The sequence below is a fragment of the Coregonus clupeaformis genome, chromosome 21 (assembly GCF_020615455.1).
Source record: "Coregonus clupeaformis isolate EN_2021a chromosome 21, ASM2061545v1, whole genome shotgun sequence".
NCBI lineage: Eukaryota > Metazoa > Chordata > Actinopteri > Salmoniformes > Salmonidae > Coregonus > Coregonus clupeaformis.
The window spans coordinates 39529719-39551148 of record NC_059212.1 but is presented as its reverse complement, the minus strand read 5'-3'; the positions used below and the strand labels follow the sequence as shown (position 1 = coordinate 39551148).

The 21430-nt window shown below is 42.6% G+C and overlaps 1 protein-coding gene across 3 annotated transcripts in view; it reads left to right on the top strand.

Annotated features, from left to right (window-relative positions):
* Positions 1–1365: 1365 nt before the first annotated feature.
* The window catches only part of tcf3a (transcription factor 3a), a 40295-nt gene continuing 20230 nt past the window's right edge, over positions 1366–21430 (top strand). For all 3 annotated transcript variants that reach the window (XM_041842637.2, XM_041842635.2, XM_041842638.2), the window contains exons 1-6: positions 1366–1880; positions 7936–8032; positions 8781–8853; positions 18631–18704; positions 20233–20308; positions 21136–21176. In XM_041842637.2, the coding sequence (XP_041698571.1) occupies positions 7979–8032; positions 8781–8853; positions 18631–18704; positions 20233–20308; positions 21136–21176 (318 nt within the window). In that variant the 5' untranslated portion in view covers positions 1366–1880; positions 7936–7978. The remainder of the gene's footprint in view (positions 1881–7935; positions 8033–8780; positions 8854–18630; positions 18705–20232; positions 20309–21135; positions 21177–21430) is intronic.

Sequence of the window (21430 nt, the reverse complement as noted above, 5' to 3'; positions counted from 1 at the left end):
GTCCAAAAGCCTTTGAAAAAGTAAGTGAAGACACACTTCAAAGAAAAAATATTAAAATCGAAATATTGTCAGTCACAAAATAGTCTCATCCTCATCCTAAATAGAGGATGATAGCCCAGAATATTGCATATTCATTCATGAATAACTAATCACAGTAATATAAATGTTATAACACCCTTCCCTGTGATATGTACTCATTGGCACATAAAAAATGCTTCAATTTCAGTGGTATCTCTTTTTTCTCCCTCTCTGTTGCTGGCTCTCTATCTCCCTCCCCCTTGTTCTCTATAACACATGGCATACAGTATGTTGCTGGCCATACAGTTTCCCTACCCCCACGCTATACAGTCTTACTGTGGTCCCTGGTCTTGTCCACTAAGTCGTAAGTTAGGGCTACTAGGCATGGTTAGTCCTCTGTCTGTTTCAGGTCAAGATTTGGTTGCAAAAAGGAAAAATACTGTGTTCTATTCTCTGCTGATGCATAAGACTCCTGAGCTCACAAGCTGTTTCCACAAAGGGTCGATGTAAAAGCCAAATGCTGCTGCAGTCTGTACTTTTGAAACCTTTAACCACACTTTCACACCACTGAGGTGTAGCCATTTGTCCAACGCTGCTTTCAGTGACACGCACGCGCACACACACACACACATACACACACACACACACACACACACATACACACACACGCACACACACACATACACACATACACACACACACACACACACACACACAAGAAAAGCAGCAATCCTGACCTTGATCTGCCTCCTCAAATAATTTTGTGCAAAATAAAATAATAATACCGGTAGGCTAGATTATGATTGTTAATTAAATGTATACAACCTGTATCCATGTAATCTTATATCATAGAGGTTATATCTCTACGTCTACAACAATATTTCACTAAAGGATAGGATGGGTTTGTACATCACAATAGATTAAATGAATTAGGAGACTACTAACCTAAACACCAACATTACCTAAGGTTTTTTACAGAATTATTCGACTGAATTGTATAGGCCCTGTGCAAATAGCTATGTGTTGCTTCTTGTTGTACCTAATATGAGGATGCATATTTTGCTATAGTTTTCAAGTTTAATAATAGCCTTCACCAATAACTGCATCATCCATTTATGCACCGTTATTGCTGTTAAAAACACTAATAAAATGCTGTCCTTGGCCGATACTTGATGGGGTAACATTGGAGGCAGGCCCAACGAATACTGTCGATATATATTTGGGCCTTCTTGCTGTCAATCAGATTTTCGTGGCATACCATTGGTTGTGCGTCTGCGGTAGCCTATTATCATTCCATCTCGCACTGTTTCTGGTCTGTCACTCTTCATTTTTCCGAGGTCTCCCTCCGCAAATCAACGTAGTTCTCATGGTTTGCGATAAAAAAAAAAATGATATTTTAATGCAACGACAATAACACTGATGCTGTACAGTATTTGAGTTGATCTCCATATCAATTTGTTACTGGATGGTTATCAAAAATGTGTGTCTGGTTGTAGGGCGTTTGAAATAGGACACCGCTGGTCATTTAACGTTCTCGTACGCCGCGGAGGGATACTCTTTTGGAACCGACAATGTGGAGGCTGTTAAAATGTCTACTCTGAAGATGAAATGGTTACAATTGTAGCAACTAAAAGAATCGCATGAGATATCACACGAGTTATGATTCTATTTTGAAACATTGTTTCATTTTCGTGAAGTGAATTGTATAGAATTGGTAGAACACACGATATCGTCGTTCGGTCTTCGTCTACAGTCCGGAGCACGGAGAGGGAATCTATCCCCAACTTTATGTTTTTCTATCTACTCCAAGCGTTCATTTTTTCCTGTTGGATGCCACATAATTGAATAGAGGTTACTGAAAGGTAAATATACCTCATCACACGCAGTACATTTGTGAATGAAATTATGATTTTGCCCGGCATATGTTTTGCAGGGGCATTGTGCAACTTTAGAAAATAATTTTGAGTTGTGTGAGTAGCACGGCCGGAGAAAGTGGGGTCTTGAGTTTTTGTCCTGCCTGGGCAATGGGAGTGAGCGTGCAGCAGTTGGGCAGTACTTGCAGCCTTGTGGGAAAATACTTCTTTGTTCACTTTGGGCAACATTGTCAAGTTTAAAAGTAACCTAACATGCCCGTTCGAAAGGCTAAATTCTCGCAGTGATATTACTGCCATGTCTGTATTAATATTAGATTGAATAACAAACCAAAATTTGTTTTAAAAGGTTCAAAACTTTTGTTAAATATTTAGAGGAAAACTTCGTGGTGCAGAGGAAAGTTGCGCCCAGAAAGACACGCATGTCTCAGGTTTATGGGTCAAATAGGTTGTTTGATGTTTGTTGTACGTCTTATGTGTATTATGAAATAAATGTTAAAATTTCTCTCAATTCCCAGTTATATGCTGAACATTTTCCACTGTTTATTTCGCATTTGGCAGGAAACCCCCCCCCCCCGGCTTTGAACCCCTTGAACATATATATGTATATATGTGTGTATATTTACATATATATTTACATGTGTAAATTCTTTAAGCACGGTTCTGAAATTGTTACGGCGTTTTTTCATCATAGGCCGTAGAATTTCATACCCAAGGAGAGCGACGCTTAACGTTACTCCTTTGTTCTAGCCTTCATCACAAACTTTGCCAGGGCCTGACTCTTTGTTATTAAGTGTATTCGAAAGCTACTTAACAACAGGTTTCTCACCCATCTAAAAAGTACGAATTGAACAATAATTTGACGCAATAGTCTGTGTTGACATAACGCGTTCGTTGTTGTTATGGTAAAACCTGCACTCTGGGGAGTCCTTCACAATCCGCAAAAACTATTTACATTCTCCGAAGGAGAGGGCCGGAAGATTTGGGGGGGGGGGGTTGTGTATGGAACTTCGATTTCAGGGAGGAAGCAGGGTATCTTTTTGGGAATGGGACATCCAGAGAAATGTCAGGCAACTATTGAAAGTCTGCTGCAACTTCACTTTCGGAACCAACCAACAAGAACATAATACATTCATCTTCAATAGAAATGCATGCTTCAGTGTGCTCCATATACTATAGTCATGTCCCTTTAAAAACGTAATGATTGTTATTCTAAGGGTCAGATCGATATTTACTGGAGGGGAGGGGCTGGCCCAACTCAAGGTGTCATAAAATAATGCACCCCCCCCCCCCCCAACGTTACAAATGCACCCCCCCATAGAATTAACCCAAAATAATGTTTACAGCCACAAATAACAATAATTAGTGACCCTGTGTTTATAAATGTGTATATCGACAGTCACTTCAGCATGCTTTTGTGGCGCAGTCGATGCCACGCAGGGCTACGGGCCAGAAGGTTGGGGGTTTGGCGACCACCGTAGACGAGCTCACTCTCCCTCCCTGTTTCATTACAATACGATCAGAGCCGGCTGCAGACAATGATCAGCTAGGGGGAAATCAGATGTTCAATATTTTGATGACATATTTCTAATTATATAAAATATATGCAACTTATTTTCCACCCACAGGTTTCTGTGCCAATGCACCACACAACCAAAAACAAAGCATATCGACTTCGGGCACTTCAATATCATGGTTTGCGTTTTCAACATCACAATAAATAGATTGTCAATCTCGACAAACAGAAAATACACCCCTCCCTGCTTTGTAGGCTTACCCAGTATCGAAGGCTTGGCTTGACAATCTCTGAATGTCGTTAAACTTTTTGGTGTTTTGTAACAGATGTCTCTTTCCATTCATCAATTGGCCACTGCACAGTTTGGATTGATTGATTTTTATTCAAGTGACCGGAATTGCACAATAAAGTTGGATTTATTTCCATTGTGGTCCCTATTTTTTTTTTTTACATGAATACAATGACAGACACATTACAGAGATGGATGAAAAAATGCTCAACCTCCAGATGAGGGGGGAGTTTAAGTCCAATTCTTCCAAGCTTGTTTGGCTGGTAGCTTATTCTGTTTGGGGCTGCTGTTATACCATGATGTGCAGGCATAATCTAAGTGACACTGGACTAGCGCACTAGCAAGGTTTCCATCCAATTGGCGACAGATTTTCATGCAAATATTCTAAATTCTTCATAAAAACAATGTGCCATTTCAGAAAATTTGGCGCCGGACAACATGACGGAAGATTTTAATTTCCCAGACATTTGAGAAATTTACCGGACATCCATGTGCATTCAGATCTGACCTGGCACAGCCAGCGCCATCAAGAAATGAGGGATATTAGCCAAATGAGCCACATTTATGTGTCCTTAACAGCCTGTAACAAATTACAAAAAACACAATTCCTTGTCTTTTGCTGTGTAGCATATGTAGAAGTTTATAGCCTTTTTTTTTGGGAGGGGGGGGGGGGTGGGCGGGGGGCTACGTTCCTAAAACAATAATTGTCCTCCTCACGGTTCAGCTGTCAGATTTGAGCACTAATTGTAGTGGTGGAGTAGGGGCCTGAGGGCACACAGTGTGTTGTGAATGTATTGTAATGTTTTAAATTGTATTACTGCCTTAATTTTGCTGGACCCCAGGAAGAGTAGTGGGGATACATAATAAATCCAAACGCCATCACCAACAACACTGTTCAGCACACATTGGTCACTCACTCTTGCTCTATTGATATGTCTGAAATCTATCAATCCATTCACACAAAACCAGAACCCGGTGCATGTCGATGCCTGAGCTGTTCATAACTTCAATGATGGTGTAGGTTGATTATGGAACACATAGATTTGGTAGCTTAAACCTTAAGTTACTACAGGGTGAATCCTCACGAAACCAGGACAAAAAAAGAGCAGGATTTGTATATCATGACATTTAATCCATAGAATGGTATTTTGGAGAAAGGATTGTTGACATATATTTGACATTTGTATCTAAAAGCATAATTGAGAAATAATAAATTAAGTTGGCATATTTATTCTCCTGTGACCCAGCATTTGTGTGTGTTTGGGGTGAAAAAAACATGTTACAAATATAAAACATGTTTTTGTATGTGCACTGTAGTAGCCATTATGACTCTGTTGATAGTAAATGCGCTAACATAGTTAGCGCATCCTGATGGCCACTACAGAGGACATGTATTAACAAGCTCTTATTTAATGTGGGAAAAATGATTACACTCCTCTGAAAACTCACAACTTTTCCTGAGAAATTTACCTATTAGAAACAATTTGAATATAATTACACAATTATAGACATTTACATAATGTGCCAGTTGTGATGGTAGCCATTTTGAAGAACCAGATTTATTTTATTTTTATCAGGGTGACACCCCCTCACGTGATATTGTAGTCCTCTGTAGCTCAGTGGGAAGAGCATGATGTTTGCAACGCCACAATAGTGGGTTAGATCCAGAGGCTACGTAAAAATGCACGCATGACTAAGTCTCTTTGGATAAAAGCGTCTGCTAAATGGCATTTATTATTATATTAAAAAGCCAGAATATCCTCTCAAAGGTACAACAGGACCTAACGTAGTGGCATGTATAGCATTAGAGATATGGACCAAAATGAATGTCCATAAGAGAGGACAACAATTAATTACAGGGTCTCAGGAGGTTATTACATGTTGGCCTTACCCAGGCCTCCTTTAAGACTCCATCATGTTTTATTTGTAAGTGCTACAAGGCACGAATTGGTGTCATATGAAGCTTTGCTCCGCTTGCTTTGAAATATGAGTTGTATTTTGATTTCAAAACATTTCTTACATCAATTTATGAATATGGACAAATATATATAAAAAACATTATTTGGTAGATTGTTCAATATATTGTTGAACATAACATACTCTACTACAGGCATATCAAAGTCCCAGAGTGGGATCTCTGCTAGTTTTAAAGTAACTGCCCATTTTATACAGAGACATTGGCATAGTTGGCAATGTAACCAATCACAACCCTCCTTTTACTTGCATCCTGCAAATCACCAGCAGGGTAACCATTTTGAATACATTTTCACATTCACTCTGTTGGTAATGCTTACAAATTGGATCATAATGCTAAAAGTAGCAGATCCCACTCTGGGACTTTGATATGCCCGTAGAGTATATTATGTTCAACAATATATTACAACATTTGCCAAATCAAAAATGGGGTGTTTTCAATATTCATGTTTATATTTTTCTAAATTCATAAATTAATGTAAGAACATTGTTATTGAAATCAAAATACAACACATATTACAGAGCAAGCGGTAAAGCTTCATATGATGTCAATGTTTGCTTTGTAGAACTTGCAGATAAAGGAGGCCTGGGTAAGGCCACAATGTCATAAATATGCCAACCGATTTAATTATTTCTCAATTATGCTATTAGATACAAATGTTAAAAATATGTCAATCTTTGGATTAAATACCAGTTCAGAAAATCCCCAAAATCATATTTTTATGTTTTTGTGAGTAATCTCTACATTGATGTCTTGCCACATTTACCCTGGAAACTCTGAAGTTTATGAGAAAGGTACTTGAGACCTGAGTTGTGTTCATCAGGTGCAAACAGGAAAAGGTTGTGAAACAGAAAATAACTAGGTTTGTTTTTTATAAGTATCGAGGGTTACTGATGATAATGATGAGACATTTCATACCGTATGTAATAGCCTTTGATGCTGTGGCTTGTTGGTGAGAAATTCTCTTCCAACAGGTTGGTTTCTGAGGTTGCCGAGGCAGCCAGCAGGGAGGACAAAGGCGAGTATTGGCCTTGTGGTGTAACCAGAGGTTATACTCCAGTTAGCGTGGCTGGTATGGTCTCCTGTAGCTCAGTTGGTAGAGCATGGCGCTTGCAACGCCAGGGTTGTGGGTTCGATTCCCACGGGGGGCCAGTATGAAAACGTATGCACTCACTAACTGTAAGTCGCTCTGGATAAGACCGTCTGCTAAATGACTAAAATGTAATGTAAATGGTATGGGCTAGGACAGGGAAAGCCCAGAATTCATGTAACAATCGATTTCTGATAAAGGCTCTCAATCTGTATTACCCAATGATTGATGCAATACTGTAGTAGTTCATCCCAGAGTGTAAGTTTGTCAGTGGTTTCTGTACCTCAAAAGTGATTCCACGCCACCTGTTTTATAGATTAAGCAATGTAGCACAAATCTGCAGGCCACAATCTTAAATGAATGGGAAATATTTGCACCATCTAATTCAGTAACGGGAGGAAAACTGGTAACAGTGAAATAACTAGCAGGCTATATAGCTATGTGGGAGAACCACATAGCTATCTTAAGATTAATGCACTAACTGTAAGTCGCTCTGGATAAGAGCGTCTGCTAAATGACTAAAATGTAAATGCTGTATTTGTGCCATGCTATCCCCTTTATGACCTTTGAAGGATGTGTGTAAGTGGTGATTTGTGTGTTACATCACGATGACTCAATGCAGATTATATTTACATCATGACGTAATGAGATTCTATGCATTTAATGTGGCCGACTCGGTATCAAACCGACCGGATACACCTTCGCATAAAGACAGTTTTAGCCCACTGAGCTAAAGCCTATTCATGGGAGCCCCTTGTTTGCTCAGGGAGCAAACTTGAGTCTTCAGGTCTCAGACAAGGTCTCTTATCACGAGAAACACTTCCTACATGCGCTCCCAAATGTACAGTGATGTTCTGCCAAGGGATATTGTAATGTGGTGTATCCATTCCAAATAGAGGTCTAACCAAACCACACAGTAAAAAAGGAGTTGCAATCAAGTATGTTGTTAGTATAGAGAAATATTGTTGTCTGAATAAGCAATTTTTTTGGTGGATTTGAATCATGAAGCAGAAAATGCACCATTTACACGTGAATCAATCGAGTAGGATTTGACTTCATGCTTTTGTCACACTGATTCTCTTGTCTTCTGTCTATTTCAACTATTTGTACCTTAATCCAGACATTGCCAATTTGACTGTTATCCCACAAAATAACAGTCCTCTCCGCTCTCCCTAGTCAGTTGCTGAGACTGTGAGGGCCTAAGGAACAGCAGCAGAGAATGGCTACAGTGGGGACAGACAAGGAGCTTAGCGACCTGCTGGATTTCAGCGCGGTAAGACATCTTGGCTGTCAACAGCCCTACAACATCTTTGAATATGTTTGACCATAATGCTAGACTATCTTTGTTCAGAACACTTCCTTCAAGAAGGTAATAGGTTGTTTGTAGTCAAATACACATAATCTCTCTTATAAAGGGATGGACGGCAAAAACTGAATTGCTTCAACCTATGCTTTTTATTGTATAAACAATAGTGTTTCTCTACAAACACATCAAGATAGACATGCCAAAGATCCGTTTGAATCAAAATGTTGTTTTGTTACTATAACAAAGGAAAGTGGTTGAGCACTTGAGTGCATGGGCTTTGTTGTATTATTTGAGATAATGGATTGGTACATAAACTGAAGAATAGCACGGTATCAATCAGTCTGTTGCCATCGGGCAGTTGTTGTGAGTCACTCGCATCAATGAGTCAGCCCAAGCTTGGCATGTTTAGATTGCTTCCCACAGTTGACAGCTGCTGGAGTCTGTTGTAACTGAGAATGACTAAATAGGTTAAATTGGCGCCTAGCACCAAACAATGTAACACCACAGAGGTGTAATATAACAGTTAATGTACTTTGTCTATTAAGAGAGCAGCTTGGGTTCCTGTAGTCTAGTGAAGATGATGACTAATGATGAAGTGTTTAGCCACAGGGCAGACATTTCCCAAAACTTAGACAGCGAAAGGAGACTTGTGCTAGTTTTTTAAAAGACTTCAGGACAGTTTGAATGTTTTTGACCCTGTCTGTCTCCGTTTCAGATGTTTGCACCGCCGGTGTTGAATGGGAAGAACAGGCCCACCACTCTAGCCAGCAGCCAGTTCGGAGGCACCGGTAAGACCAGCCCTTTGGTTTTAATACAAAAAATAAAGTCAATGTCCACTGACAGTTTGCGGCTCCCAATTTTTATAAAGCCTAAGGATGGTACAAGCATTTAATAATTTCAGTCAAGATGGTCTTCGAGTGACCTTGGTGATGGTACAACAGCGTTATTAGCGACATGTTCTTCATATGTGACCAATATGATCTGAATTGGTCGACGTCCACCTTTCCTCTACTTATGAGCTGAAGCTGCTCCAGTTGTTGCTTGGCGATGGTCCCCTATATATCTCTTAACCCTCTAAGCCTGGTGGGGGGTTCAACTAAGATAACATATGGAATTGTTTTAAGATGGTCATACAAAGGATCATTTAGCTTTTTGATTTTGAATTTTAGAACCCCTTTAGGTATCAATTATTTGATGAAACATTGAATTTGGCCTTACTGCTGTTAGCCTATAGAAACACATTGAATAACAGATTCATACAAGGAAAAATAGTTTTAAAAAAATTAATCAAAAGGAAGGTTGTTTTGAAGTGTCTCCTATATCTGAGAGAGATGAGAAAGAACAGGAAACTATACTTTTTTAACCCCTTTATTTATTTTTTGGCACCAAACTACTTCCATATATACTTCCATTCATTTTTAAAACTGGTACCGGGCTATGTTCAGGTGAGGCTTGTGGGCGTTCTAGAGCAAAACAACCGACATGTTTGTGAGAGACTCACCTTTCCATAGAGGGGTCAGAATAGTCTGTTGGCCAAATGTATTTATTTTTTTGGTTATTGAAATACACTAATCGACTGAGGGACCTTACAGATAATTGTATGTGTGGGGTACAGAGATGGGGTAGTCATTCAAAAATCATGTTAAACACCATTGTACACTGTGAGTCCATGCAGTTATTGTGACTTGTTAAGCAAATGATTACTCCTGAATTTATTTAGGAGGGTATTATGTGTAGATCAGTCACACAATCTCAATTTAATACATGTTATATTCAGGCTGTCACACAACAAGATGTTGAACATTTTCTGAAGGTGCTGTTCGTGAGAGTCTCACCTTTCCATAAAGGGGTCATAATAGTTTTTAGGCCAAACCGTTCGGACGCTACAGACGTTTTTGTGAGCAGACCGATTTTAGGGATGTCTCGTGGTCTGACAAACACCGCTGTAGCTCTTCCACCTTTCACCGCAGATGCGGAAGGCCGATATTGGCGTATTTGGTGGTTTGAGAATCAGCCCATGCAACAACAACAAAAACGCATATCTATCTTAAACACACATTTTTATGGGGATATTTTATTATTATTAAATTTCCGTGGGGCTGCGGAAATTGATTTGAGGGTTATTAAAGGAACAGCATTACAGCGATGGGCTATTACAACCCTAACAACACTTCTTCTTCCTAGAACCCTCTCACTGTCCCACCTCTGACCCCTCCATCCCCCCTACTGCCCCCGTTGGGCGTGCTGTCTGTGGAGTCCACTCCCAGTAGCTGTATCAATTCTCCAAATACGCTAAAATGGCATGCTGTCCTTCATTACCATTGAGAGTTCAAAGGATTGGATAGTATTCCACCATATTGCTTCCACCTGTCTTGTCCTGCTAGATCATTGATCATAAAGGAAAGTTCATGAGGGAAAGAAGCTAGTTAAAAAGGAGACTGAACCAGTCCCCCCCCCCCTTCCCCCTCCAGGTGTCCCCTCCCTCTCCATCATGCTCTACTGAGGGTGTAAAGACCGGAGGGGTGATGGGAAATGACCCTATTCAAATCAAATAGTATTTGTCCCATGCGCCGAATACAACAGGTGTAGACCTTACAGTGAAATGCTTACTTACAAGCCCTTAACCAACAATGCAGTTTTAAGAAAAATAAGTGTTAAGTAAAAAAAAAAAAAAAAAAAATTATTTAAAGAGCAGCAGTAAAATAACATAACAGTAGCGAGGCTATATACAGGGGGTACCGGTACAGAGTCAATGTGCGGGGGTACAGGTTAGTCGAGGTAATTGAGGTAATATGTACATGTGGGTAGAGGTAAAGTGACTATGCATAGATAATAAACAGAGTAGCAGCAGCGTAAAAAGAGGGGGTGGGGGGACAATGCAAATAGTCCGGGTAGCCATTTGATTAGCTATCCAACCCCCCACCTCTCACCCTGTGGAAGAAAAACTATTTCCGCTATTCTTTGCTCCTCCTCACCCCCAACTAACCAACCACCATCCCTCGATAGGCCAACTAACTAACCAACCACCCTCTCTTGATAGGCCCCATCTCCTCTTGTTGACAACCATCCAAGATGAACACAATAACCATGCTCCACATCCAACTAACGTCCTCTCTGTCTCGGCCTCAAACCACCTTCCTTCAACCCCCCAATCATACATTTACATTTTAGTCATTTAGCAGACGCTCTTATCCAGAGCGACTTACAGTTAGTGAGTGCATACATTTTTATTTTTTATACTGGAATCGAACCCACAACCCTGGCGTTGCAAATGCCATGCTCTACCAACTGAGCTACATCCCTGCCGGCCATTCCCTCCCCTACCCTGGACGACGCTGGGCCAATTGTGCGCCGCCCCATGGGTCTCCCGGTCGCGGCCGGCTACGACAGAGCCTGGATTGGAACCAGGATCTCTAGTGGCACAGCTAGCACTGCGATGCAGTGCCTTAGACCACTGCCCTCATCCTCTCTTCTCCACCACCTTCATTCGCCCTCCTCCTACCTCTGATCCGTTGCTGTAGGTATTTTCAGCTCGGAGCTGAAAAGAAACAAGATATTGAAGTAGCAGAAATAAGAGGAAAAGGACGGGCAGGGTTGAGGCCAGGGACCCAAACTACAGCTTGAGGGCCACTTAGATCTTCTGTAGCGACAAAAGGTACATGTTTACAAAAGGAGGTCGTTACTGTTCTCAATCCAACTGCTGCTCCTGGCATTGTTTTGCAGCCCTCAGCCCAGGTCTCCACAATGCTCATTAGAGGCCCAGACAAAGGGTATTGGCCGCTGATCGAGAACTGGATAGGCAGGCAACATATGTGGCCCAGTGTATGATTTCACTCAGGAACCCCTCCACCCATCTTCTCACAATGAGGATGAGGAGGCTTTCTGAGGGAAGGTTCTGGATCTCTCTGCCATACCTTCTCCTTGGTACCATTGGTTAGTATCTTCTCTGCCTTGCCTTTTTATATAGATTTGATTTAGATTAGCTGTTTTCTCTGATGCTCAGGCTCATCCCTGTCAGGTGTAAAATGGCTGCCATATATTGTCAAGGACTCATGGATTAGGATGAATTTGCCCTGACCCTGGATACTGGTCTAAGGTCAGTTTTGTGGGAGGGGTAAACTGATCATTGATCTGTGTCAAGGACATACTTCTCCCTGTAGGAACTGTTGTCATGCATCACTGGTTCTCTCTGACATTAGGTGGGTATGTGCGATTCCCTTGAGGTGCCACCTAACTTCCAACCAAGTTTCATTTACTGGCAACCAGAAACTGAGAATCTGAGCTGGTATTTTTAAACCCTGGCTTCGGCTAAATGCAGAAGAGGAGAGTACGTGTTTTGCAATAACTTTCTGTTCTTTAGGAACTTTCCTTAATGTGAATGGAAATGGAATTGGTCATTTAGTAACTTGATCAGATTTGCGTATGAATTGGATTCCTTGTGTGGTTTAGAGGCATACTCTGTCAGACTGATCAAACCACAGAGCTTTAAACATAACATACATCGTCCAGAATATAAAGAGGCATTCCAGTTGCGTTGAGCCCACTACTAAGGTCAGCATTTTATGAAGGATTTAGCTTAATGCTTGTAGCTTCTAACTTCAATGATTCAAAAATAATTAAATATGAAAACTACCATGCCTAATCATGTTGAAGTTTGTAATGTCAAATTGGTGTTTAATATTGTCCTCTTGGCATCGTAACACCGGCTCTTATGAATCATTTCAGACGCATCACACACAAGATACTGTTGCATTTCCATTCTAGACATTCCTTAAATCACAATCACAGTCCTTAATACTTATTAGTCATTATGCATTGTGTCTGGGTGACTCACATTTCTGTCATACATGAGAAGGAAGAAAGTGTAGACAGTACACCAATAAGTGTGTACATGTACAGTACCAGTCAAAAGATTGGACACACCTACTCATTCAAGGGTTTTACTTTATTTTTACTATTTTCTACATTGTAGAATAATAGTGAAGACATCAAAGCTATGAAATAACACATATGTAATCATGTAGTAACCAAAAAAGTGTTAAACAAATCAAAATATATTTTAGATTCTTCAAAGTAGCCACCCTTTGCCTTGATGACTGCTTGGCACACTGGCATTCTCTCAACCAGCTTCACCTGGAATGCTTTTCCAACAGTCTTGAAGGAGTTCCCACATATGCTGAGTACTTGTTGGCTGCTTTTCCTTCACTCTGCGGTCCAACTCATCCCAAACCATCTCAATTGGGTTGAGGTTAGGTGATTGTGGAGGCCAGGTCATCTAATGCAGCACTCCATCACTCTCCTTGGTCAAATAGCCCTTACACAGCCTAGAGGTGTGTTTTGGGTCATTGTCATTTTGAAAAACAAATGATAGTCCCACTAAGCGCAAACCAGATGGGATGGCGTATCGCTGCAGAATGCTGTGGTAGCCATGCTGGTTAAGGTTGCCTTGAATTCTAAATAAATCAACAACAGTGTCACCAGCAAAGCACCATCACACCACCTCCTCCATGCTTCACGGTGGGAACCACACGTGGAGATCATCCGTTCACCTACTCTGCGTCTCACAAAGACAAGGCGGTTGGAACCACAAATCTCAAATTTGGACTCATCAGACCAAAGGACAGATTTCCACCGGTCTAATGTCAATTGCTCGTGTTTCTTGTCCCAAGCAAGTCTCTTCTTTTGTTGGTGTCCTTTAGTAGTGGTTTCTTTGCAGCAATTCGACCATGAAGGCCTGATTCACGCAGTCTCCTCTGAACAGTTGATGTTGAAATGTGTCTGTTACTTGAACTCTGTGAAGCATTTATTTGGGCTGCAGTTTCTGAGGCTGGTAACTCTAATGAACTTATCCTCTACAGCAGAGGTAACTCTGGGTCTTCCTTTCCTGTGGCGGTCCTCATGAGAGCCAGTTTCATCATAGCGCTTGATGGTTTTTGCGACTGCACTTGATGAAACTTTAAAAGTTCTTGAAATGTTCCGCATTGACTGACCTTCATGTCTTTAAAGTAATGATGGACTGTCATTTCTCTTTGCTTATTTGAGCTGTTCTTGCCATAATATGGACTTCGTCTTTTACCAAATAGGGCTCTCTTCTGTACATTTTACATTTACATTTTAGTCATTTAGCAGAGCTCTTATCCAGAGCGACTTACAGTTAGTGAATATATATATATTTATACTTGCCCCCCGTGGGAATCAAACCCACAACCCTGGCATTGCAAACGCCATGCTCTATCAACTGAGCTACATCCCTGCCGGCCATTCCCTCCCCTACCCTGGACGACGCTGGGCCAATTGTGCGCCGCCCATGAGTCTCCCGGTCGCGGCCGGCTGCGACAGAGCCTGGATTCGAACCAGGATCTCTAGTGGCACAGTTAGCACTGCGGTGCAGTGCCTTAGACCACTGCGCCACTCAGGAGTATACTACTGTATACCACCCCTACCTTGTCACAACAGAACTGATTGGCTCAAACGCATTAAGAAGGAAATAAATTCCACAAATTAGCTTTTAAGAAGGCACACCTGTTAATTGAAATGCATTCCAGGTGACTACCTCATGAAGCTGGTTGAGAGATTGCCAAAAGTGTGCAAAGCTGTCATCAAGGCAAAGGGTGGCTACTTTGAAGAATCTCAAATATATTTTTATTTGTTTTAACACTTTTTTGGGTTACTACATGATTCCATATGTGTTATGTCATAGTTTTGATGTCTTCACTATTATTTTACAATGTAGAAAATAGTACAAATAAAGAAAAACCCTTGAATGAGTAGGTGTGTCCAAACTTTTGACTGGTAGTGTATGTGCCTGCATGTTCCCTGTGTTTTAGTCCTGTAGCCTCATAGCCAGTTACCCAGACTGACTGCTCATTTCCAGTATCTCTTCCTGTGTTAATTATAGACCAGCCTCTTAAAGGGGAGGCGAGGCCCGGGTTTAAAGGGAAGGCTCGCTAGTGAATGTGTCTGGCCTGACTCAACCCTCTCGCTCTCTGAGCTAAAGTGCTGAGACATTCCCTGACGTACGCACGCATGCACACACAAGTTTCCCCGCGGGCAAACTCCATAAAAGCGGTTAAGGTGTAAGGTCCTTGCCTCGTTTTTTAGGGTTGTTGTCGTCAGTAATGGCTTTGTAACATAGTAGACAAACTACTGTCAAGATTCTTGGTTTATTTTTCATACTTTAAATGAGTGCATAGAATTAGAATGTGGAGTTCAGTACTGGGTCCTACCTATTCTATTTCTATGGTTGTGTGAAACCAGGGTTTTGTAGACAGGAGCTCCGTTGTTTTCTCTGTTGTAGTAGTGTCTTATATCAGGCTGTCATGGTAACGGCTTGTAGGAGGAAGCCATTTGAAGTTTGAGCAATACAAAGGAGTCTACGTAGACGAGTCTCACTTATTCTCTCCATCTACTAATCAGCAGATCTGTTAATTAAAGGAAAATTTGGAATAAAAAAATGTGAAATCGTAATGAATATGCATGAAAGCTATTTTGATGTTTTACTTCAGTTTCTCACTTCCCCTCTTAATGGGAGTCATTTGTGTGCTGTGAAACTATCTTCATATTTGTATCTCCTTGGTTCAAATAAACTTTCCCTCCATACCTTTTCAATACAGTCCAAATCCCTGGACCAACCATAAAAAATACCTTGCAATAAGAGTTGTGATGCTACTTACTACTTACCCCAGAATGTCTAGGAGAGCACTTCCTTCAATGCATTCCAAATCCCCCCCCCCTTAATCCCTGTCCACCCTTCCCTCCCCAGTGGATCCATGAATAGCCAGGGGTTCTGGCTACCTGCAGAGCTCTCCATTATCCCCAGGCCTTTGTGGATCTCAATGGTGTCAGTTCAGATCTGTATCTCCCCTCCTTTGCACCTGTCAGTCTTCCTAAAGAGCAGTAACGGATACCCACCGTGTTCATTTCCTACCCCAGCGGCTATGCAAAGTCTTCCACATTCTTCAGATGACTCCATTTTAGGCGCCCATTCATAGTGTTGACTTGAGGAGAATGTGGTGTGTGGCTTGTGAAGCAGGCATCTGAGGTCCCGCCTGGTTTAGCAGGAGGAGACCAGACTAAGACGTCCTCATAATGTTTGTCTTGGCAGCCCTCGACAGGGTTATGGAGATGGTTAACCCACAACCTCATGTTTAACGCATCTTGTGGATATCTAGACTGTGGGCTGTAGAAGTAGTCAAATGTGGTTTTAGGCTAGCTGTTTAGCACATGCCAAAAGTTACAAATGCTAAGCTGTGGCAAAATAAACAAATATTGATATTGGATCACTGACTGAGTCCGTTGATGACATTCTTGGTATTCGCAGCCCACAGTCTAGATATCCACAAGATGCGTTAAACATGAGGTTGTGTGGGTTAACCATCTCCATAACCCTGTCGAGGGCTGCCAAGACAAACATGAAGACGTCTTGGTCGGGTCTCCTCCTGCTAAACCAGGTGGGACCTCAGATGCCTGCTAAACCAGGCGGGACCTCAGACGCCTGCTAAACCAGGCGGGACCTCCGATGCCTGCTAAACCAGGTGGGACCTCAGATGCCTGCTTCACAAGCCACACCACATTCTCCTCAAGTCAACACTATGAACATTCGGAACACCTCCAGTGCTTCCCACAGTTGTCAAGTTGGCTGGATGTCCTTTGGGTTGTGGACCATTCTTGATACACACAGGAAACTGTTGAGTCTGAAAAACCCAGCAACGTTGCTGTTCTTGACACTCCGGTGTGCTACTACCATACCCCGTTCAATGGCACTTAAATATGTTGTCTTGCCCATTCATCCTCTGAATGACACACATACACAATCCATGTCTCAATTGTCTCGAAGCATTAAAATCCTTTAACCTGTCTCCTCCCCTTTATCTACACACTGATTTGAAGTGGATTTAATAAGTGACATCAATAAGGGATCATAGGTTTCACTTGGATTCACCTGGTCAGTCTATCATGGAAAGAGCAGGTGTTCTTAATGTTTTGTACACTCAGTGATGAGGGGAATCGATAGTTGCATATCGGGATATTATTTTTGATCGTATCGCTTTGACAATGTCGCAATATTATTTTTGCGCTAGTTGGCTGTACCTGCACCAAAACTCCAGTATTTTTCCTTCATAGCTTGTTGTCCATCTTTTCAAATAGGGAGCCAATATGTTTTCAGCACTTTTATTTCAATGACTGATCAAAACCTTTATCATGGCTCTCTCTTGTCCCTCTGCAGCAGACATATGGTAAGCAATATGTTTGGAACATCGAATCGCAATAAAATCACAGTATCGAATCGCAATACATGTAGAATTGTGATAATCATAATGCGTATCGTATCGGCACCTAAGTATCGTGAGGTCCCTGGTAAACTATCCCTTCAGTTGGCGCCTTTGCGATCCACTTAAGAAATGACTAGGAGAAACACTGTCATTTCAGCAGGGGAAAGGACTGGTCCTTACGTGTGCTGTTCTGTCTCTGCTATGTACATTTCCTCTGCACTACTGATTTGACATGGAGAGTGACATCACGTCGAGGCAACAAGCCCCTCGTCTCCTCCATCTGCCATTCAGCTGGCATCTCTCCTATAGATCAGTTGTCACGGTGATGTAGCAGCTCACTCCACTCTGGACCCATCATTCTCCTCGATGGCTGATCGTCTTCTTCCTGCCCGCTCGCCTCCGCCCCTCTCAGTTTTTTAATTAGACAACAAAACAAAAAATATGAATATTCATAGAGCAAAACCTCATTAATATGCACTATTATGCAAATCAGCCCACAATTAAGCCACAGCTTCCCCCCAGAGATGCTGGGTAGTGGTAAGAGAGGAGGGAGGAGGGAATTGCTGCTTCACCAATCTTTTTAAAATCACTCTCCCTACTTTCCCCTTTGTCAATGCTAATCCTTTGACCAGGGACAACATGGCTACATGACTTGTGTCCCTTCCGTTATTGTGTAGCCGTTAGTCTGTCGTCATGCAAAGGGGATGTGCGGGGATGGGGATATTAGCTGCTAATGCGTTGCCATGGAAAAATGTAAAGGAGTGAAGAGTGGGAGAATGACAAATGTTGAGGATGATTGTAGGAGCCTCATACTGGGTGTTAATTATTCAAACTTCCTACAGCTCTTAGCCACACTAAGTGACAGTGCGGTGGCAGAGCTGTCACTGGGAGCTGAAGTAGCAGTGCTCAGCCAAAGGTTATTTAGAACACTCCCAGACAGTTCGGAAGCAGCAGTGCCTGATCTGGTCACCCTCCTATGCCCTAGGTACTAGTGTGGCTCTGAAAAGATTGGATAGCTATTGACGTTACGGTAATGCATCCAACTTGATTGGCTAGGTGGAATTTTCGGCGTATTGCGCACACATTTCCAACCCTCTCAAATCTACAAATGCTCCGGGGGGGGTGGTCGGGGTCGGGGGGACAATGGGTTTATTTAGAATTGGGCAAAAGATAAACAGTCTTTGGTCCCTTTTTTTTCTCCCTCCTTTCCTTACCTCCTTTACTTACCTCCTTTCCTAGTCCATGTTTCTTTGAGCACTTCTCAGGTCTAACCCTGTGTGTTCTGTGTTCTAGGTATGGATGAGCGGAGTGGTTCTACCCCCTGGGCATCAGGAGAACAGAACAGCCCTTCCTTCAACCAGGGACGGGTAATGGAACACTGCACACTACATTGTACACACTTACACTATATATACAAAAGTATGTGGACACCCCTTCAAATTAGTGGATTCGGCTATTTCAGCCACACCCGTTGCTTACAGGTGTATAAAATCGAGCACACAGCCATGCAATACCCATAGACAAACATTGGCAGTAGGATGGCCTTACTGAAGAGCTCAGTGACTTTCAACATGGCACCGTCATAGGATGCCACCTTTCCAACAAGTCAGTTCATCAAATGTCTGCCCTCCTTGAGTTGCCCCAGGCAACTGTAAGTGTTGTTATTGTGAAGTGGAAATGTCTAGGAGCAACAACGGCTCAGCCGCGAAGTGGTAGGCCACACAAGTTCACAGAACGGGACCGCTGAGTGCTGAAGCACGTTGCAACGCTCACTACCTCTGGAAGCAACGTCAGCACAAGAACTGTTTGTCGGGAGCTTCATGAAATGGGTTTCCATGGCCGAGCAGCCACACACAAGCCTAAATCGCCATTCGCAATGCCAAGCGTTGGCTGGAGTGGCGTAAAGCTCGCCGCCATTGGACTCTGGAGCATTGGAAACGCATTCTCTGGAGTGATGAATCAAGCTTAACCATCAGGCAGTCCGATGGACGAATTTAGGTTTGGCGGATGCCAGGAGGATGCTACCTGCCCCAATGCATAGGTCCATCTGTAAAGTTTGGTGGAGGAGGAATAATGGTCTGGGGCTGTTTTTCATGGTTCGGGCTAGGCCCCTTAGTTCCAGTGAAGGGAGATCTTAACGCTACAGCATACAATTACATTCTAGACGATCCTGTGCTTACAACTTTGTGGCAACAGTTTGGGGAAAGCCCTTTCCTGTTTCAGCATGACAATGTACTCGTGCACAAAGCAAGGTCCATACCGAAATTGTTTGTCGTGATCGGTGTGGAAGAACTTGACTGGCCTGCACAGAGCCCTGACCTCAACCCCATCAAACCCCCTTTGGGATGAATTGGAACGCTGACTGCGAGCCAGGCCTAATCGCCCAACATCAGTGCCCGACCTCACTAATTCTCTTGTGGCTGAATGGAAGCAAGTCCACAGAGCAATGTTCCAACATCTAGTGGAAAGCCTTCCTAGAAGAGTGGAGGCTGTTATAGCAGCAAAGGGGGACCAACTCCATATTAATGCCCATGATTCTGGAATGAGATGTTAGACGAACAGGTGTCCACATACCTTTGGTCACGTAGTGTATCAGCATGGACATGTTCTTACACCATGCATATTACTAATATCACTATCGACCACTGGAGATATTACTAATCAATATAACTGATATCGTCCACTGGAGATATTACTAATCAATATCACTATCATCCACTGGAGATATTACTAATCCATATGACTAGTCTTATCTGGACGTAACATAGATTAGCCCAAAGAGCTCGCAGGCGCAGTGTGTTTTGGTTGTAGATGGTCAATCAGTTTTAAGACACAGCAATTTATTTAAAATCTTCATATTATCTCTCTTCCCCGTCTGTCTTTCTCTCCCTCCAGGGTTATGGTGAAGGAACTCATTACAATGAGCATGAATGCCTGGCTTCCACCCCTATGTTCGGCTCAGGGATTGTGGGTAAGGAAACCTGAATATATTTCCTCCATCCTGGCCAGTGATTTAGACCTTGTATCTGGAACAGGTTCTCTTTCCCCAACCCTCCATTTCATTACGCTCAGCTGATTGGACATCCCCATCATGACAAAGTAAACACATTTAACAGGTCCCTGTGGTCCTGTCGTGTGGCTTTGTGAGCTGCAGTAAGCCTCCCTGTATTTACAATCAATGACCAGGAGAAGGGACTGCATTATGATGCGTCATCAGGGGAGCAGATTGAGCAAATTGAATGGAGTTGCATGTGGAATTTGTCTGAGGACACAGAGGGTGTATTAACGTGTGTGTGCGCATGTGCGTGCTCTTGCGCCCATCCGTGTGCTCCTGTGTGTGTGCGTGCGAGATGACTTCAACTATTGTTACTGTATATGAGTGATATGAATTACCTCTTCGGGGCATTCAATGTGTGTAGGAAGTTGGTGACAAGGGGAGTGTACACGTGACAGGGGGTTTAGGGGGGGGGGGTTTAGGAGCACCCAAGCACAAACAAACCTCTCCCAAGGGATTAGTGTGGCCTATAGCATGTTTGTGTGTCTCTGAGCTGTCAGAAGAGAGCAGAGATGGGGGTTGGGCTTTAATTACCCCCAGACCCTCTATAATGAGCTCCTGTCTAAATTCCTAAATACAACCCTTCATATAGAGCACCTCACACGGCGGGTGGCAGATAAGGGCCGCCCAACTGGAGAAAGGGGAACAGCCCAGATGGGTTGTTAATGTGCTGGAGATGAGTGTAACAGCCTTAAAGGTTTTATGGGGTCCTGCCCTGATTGTCCCTCTATCTGTTTTTACAGGCAAAGCTGAGCGAGGACCCTACTCTTCTTTTGGAGCGCAGGTAAAATCAGACACCACTTGATGTCGCTTCCCTTCCAACTTGTCAAATGGTTGTTCTGTTTCCCCCTCTTGTGACTAGTTCTCCCATTTGTAGCTGCGGTCTCTTCCGCTGAATCATTTTATTGTGAATCTTCTCTCCCTCCTCCCCCCATCCTACTCATCCTCTCTCCATCCTCCCCTCCTCCTCTCTCCCTCCTCCCCTCATCCTCTCTCCCTCCTCTCTCCATCCTACTCATCCTCTCTCCCTCCTCCCCC